Here is a 3394-nt window from a genome sequence, read left to right as displayed (position 1 = left end):
CCAGACCCATGGGCCCGGAGAATGACCTCTGACCTCTTGAAGGACGCAGGCCAGCGGAGGTCAGCCGGCACCCGGGGAGCTAGGTGTGGGATGGAAGGACGGTTTGGGGTTGGCCCTGGATGTTGGGTATGTTACTTTTTTTAAAGATTTATTTATTTATTCGACAGAGAGAGAGAGAGAGAGAGAGATCACAAGCAGGCAGAGAGGCAGGCAGAGAAAGGGGGGGAAGCAGGCTCCCTGCCGAGCAGAGAGCCCGATACGAGGCTCGATCCCGGGACTCTGAGATCATGACCTGAGCCGAAGGCAGCGGCTTAACCCACGGAGCCACCCAGGCGCCCCTGTGGGGTGTGTTACTTTAAAGCCATAGACGAGGCTCCCCTTGCCCAGGGAAGGACCGGGTGTGACCGGAAGGTTGGCGTGCCGACAGGTCACTCGTGTGGCTGGACCTTTATCAGGTCACTGGCTGGCTGGCTTGTGATGTCACCCCCCAAGTAACTGGAGCCCCTTTGTGATGTCCCCGGGCCGCCCTGTTATCAAGGGGTGCAGCCGGCCAGGCCGCACTCGCAGGTCTACAGGAAGGAGGGACGCGCCGGAGCGGAGTATGGCCAGCAAGGAGAAGCGGGGTCCGCCGGGCCCGGCGCGGGGCTTGGGGCCGCCGCCCTCCCCTCCAGAAGCGGGGGCTCCTGCCGCCGTGGGCCCGGAGAGCAGCGCTCCTCCAGCACAGCCTCCCCTCACCCTGGCGCAGCCGGTGTCCCCTGGGGACCCTGGATTCAGGCTGCTGCTGGAGGAAAACGCTTTCCAGGCCTTGACCCAAGAGCCTCGGCTCAAAAGGCCGCGCACCTCCCAGGACGCCCTGTCGGTGGGAGAAGGCAGCCTCCTCTGCCTGCCCTTTCCCAAGAAGCTGTGGGCCATCGTCAACAGCACCCAGTTTGCGTCCATTTGGTGGGCCAAGGATGGCACCTGCATAGGCATCAACGAGAAGCTGTTTCAGAAGGAGGTTTTGGAGAGGGAGGGTCCGGACAAAGTGTTCGAAACGGACTGTATGAAGAGTTTCGTCCGCCAGCTCAACCTGTATGGATTCAGCAAACTGCGCCGGGACGTCCACACATCCATCTGCCTTACCAGCTTTCTCACCGGAGGGGCCCCTGTCCACGTCCTGAGCAAGGTAACGGGGGCCGAGCCGCCAGGCTCTGGCGTGCTGGGGTCGGGGTGGGGGGTGGGAGCCCCCGGGGCCGCCTCCTGGGCATCTGGGGCCCGGGTCTCCCTCTGGGCGGTGGGGTCGGCGACCGAGACCCACTGTGGGGAAAGTGCCCAGGATGGCGCCAAGGGTGTCAGGGGTGCCTTCTTCAAGGACCCGCGTGATGGGCGCGCTGCCGACCCGGGCGGGCACTCAGTGCTGGGGGGGTGGGCATTGGGAACTGGTAAGAGAGTAGACGCTCAGAGCTCTCCTCACGAGGGAGAAAGGGTCGTCTCCTTTTTTCCCTTTCTTTCTTCTGCGACCCTCCCCTCAGCCTCCCCCCCCCCCCGCCCGGCTTTCCCCATTTCTCCAGGTTTGTGTCTTTTGTTTGGGTGTGTCTGTGAGGCGATGGGCATCCGGGGATGGCCACACGTGAGGGACGTCGTTGCTCTGGGCACCCCCAAACGGCACACTGCCTGCATGGGGCCCGTGCCCGAAACCTCCGCAAACACCGGATCCTCCCGCCCTGCTGCTCGGGGGTGGGGTGGGGGTGGGGGTGGGGGGTGGGGGACCCCCGCGTCACCGGGGGCTGTGAGCGTGCCCACGTGGGGCTCCCGCAGCTCTCAGCCGTTGCCGAGGCGGGTGGTCGGGCCCCTTTCGTGAACTAGCGGTGTCCCTGGGCGTCTGGGGACTGTGCTGCCCCAGAGCCCCTTGGAAGCCTGTGCAGGGCTGAAGGAGTGGGCGTGCTTCCCAAGCCCAGCGGGCCCCTGGACGCCCGGAGCCCGGGCCTCCCAGCCAGGGCGCGCTTCTGCTGCCGGCGGACCTTGGCTCGGACAGCCGCCCAGGCTCCCGCCCCCATCTGCCAATCCCGAGCCTCCCTCCCTTGGACTCCAAGCCCCCCTCCTTTGGACGTGGATGCTGACCCAGGAGGCCCCTTGGAGCCCTGGCCCCAGGGGCCGTGGGTGTCCTAAGTGAGCGAGGGCGGACGATGGGACGGCGAGCACTCGGCTTCCTGCCCGGACCGGGACCTTCCCCCAGGAGGCCTCGGGGCCTACGGCTGCCTCGGACCGCAGCGCGGCCCCGACCCGGCTGCCGCTCGCCATCAACTCTGTTGTGACACGGACTCTCTCGTCCTCTTTCCATTCTGCCCCGCAGTTACAGTTCTACAGGAGCCCCTTCTTCAAGAGAGACTGTCCTCACCTGCTCCTGAGGATGAAGAGGAGAGTGGCCGTGAAATCCACAGTAAGGCAGATGGAAAGCGAGCCCGAGCCCGACACCCTGGGCATCCCCCCGGCGGCACCGACACCCGGCCTGCGGCACGAGGGAGTCCTGTCCGCCGCCGGGGACCCGCCGGAGCCAGAGAGCAGCCCACAGGGCGACGGCCCCACCATCCCTGGCAGGAGCGGGTCGGCCCCCCCTGCCATTGCCGGCGCGGCGGCCAGGACCACCGTGGCCGACACCCGCGCCGCGGCAGGCCGGCCCGTGCACGGCCAGCCCCGGGGTGCCCAGGCGCCCATCTGCCTCGCGCCGGCCGTGGCCCAGCCCGCGACCTTCCCCTGGGTCTGTGTCACCCTGCCTCCCGCGCAGATACACCCTTACGCGTCGGGGCTGGGCCTCGCCCCTGGGCTCCCCGTGCTCCTCCCCGGGCCCACCGTGCAGCTCCCCGTGGCTGGGCTGCTGCCGCTCTACCACCCCTGGGGGCCCGGCGTGGCCGCTCTGCCTGGTGTGGCTGCTGGACCCGTCACCCCCGTGACCCTGACCCCTCACCCCCCGAGCCCCTTCCACTGCTGTCCCGACTGCCGCTGTTTCCCCGAGTACCTGCCACCGACCGCTCGGCCCCCCGATTGCCCCCCCTAGGCACACCACCGCAGCCAGGGGCCGTCTGGTTGTCGGACATCAGGCAGGTTAATAAAAGGTGTCAGAGAGGGAGCCCCTTTTTGATGAACCCCAGTGCCCTCAGCCTCTGCGATGTTTCTTTCTTAGCGGCGGGCTAGGCGTCAGCTTTCTGCTCGCGCGGTCAAGAACTCGGCACGACAGCCCTCCTGGTGGATGCGGGGGCCCAGGAGACCCTCGGTCAGGCCCCTCAGGGTTTCCGCCTCCGCTCCTGAGGAAGGCCTCCGTGTGGCGCCTGACGGGTCCGAGAAGCTGGCATCGGGGGCCGAGGGCTCACCGCGGCAGGGTTTTCCTGGCCGGGCAGGCGCCCCTCCCCGTCGTGCC

General features: G+C 67.6%; 1 protein-coding gene across 1 annotated transcript; it reads left to right on the top strand.

Moving 5' to 3' along the window:
* Positions 1–601: 601 nt before the first annotated feature.
* On the top strand, positions 602–3034 carry HSFX1 (heat shock transcription factor family, X-linked 1). Its single transcript, XM_044235773.1, has 2 exons — positions 602–1165; positions 2333–3034. The coding sequence occupies exons 1-2, from the start codon at positions 602–604 to the stop codon at positions 3032–3034; spliced, it is 1266 nt and encodes a 421-aa protein (XP_044091708.1).
* Positions 3035–3394: the final 360 nt, after the last annotated feature.

Source organism: Neovison vison, chromosome X (assembly GCF_020171115.1).
Source record: "Neovison vison isolate M4711 chromosome X, ASM_NN_V1, whole genome shotgun sequence".
NCBI lineage: Eukaryota > Metazoa > Chordata > Mammalia > Carnivora > Mustelidae > Neogale > Neogale vison.
The sequence above is the reverse complement of the archived record's forward strand: the minus strand, read 5'-3'. Positions and strand labels throughout refer to the sequence as shown.

What these genes read in the sequence shown, in the direction of transcription:
- HSFX1 (XM_044235773.1), top strand. Translation starts at nt 602, where the DNA reads ATGGCCAGCAAGGAGAAGCGGGGTCCGCCGGGCCCGGCGCGGGGCTTG. An exon ending in CTGTCCACGTCCTGAGCAAG is followed by an intron (nt 1,166 to 2,332) that starts GTAACGGGGGCC and finishes TCTGCCCCGCAG; the next exon opens with TTACAGTTCTACAGGAGCCC.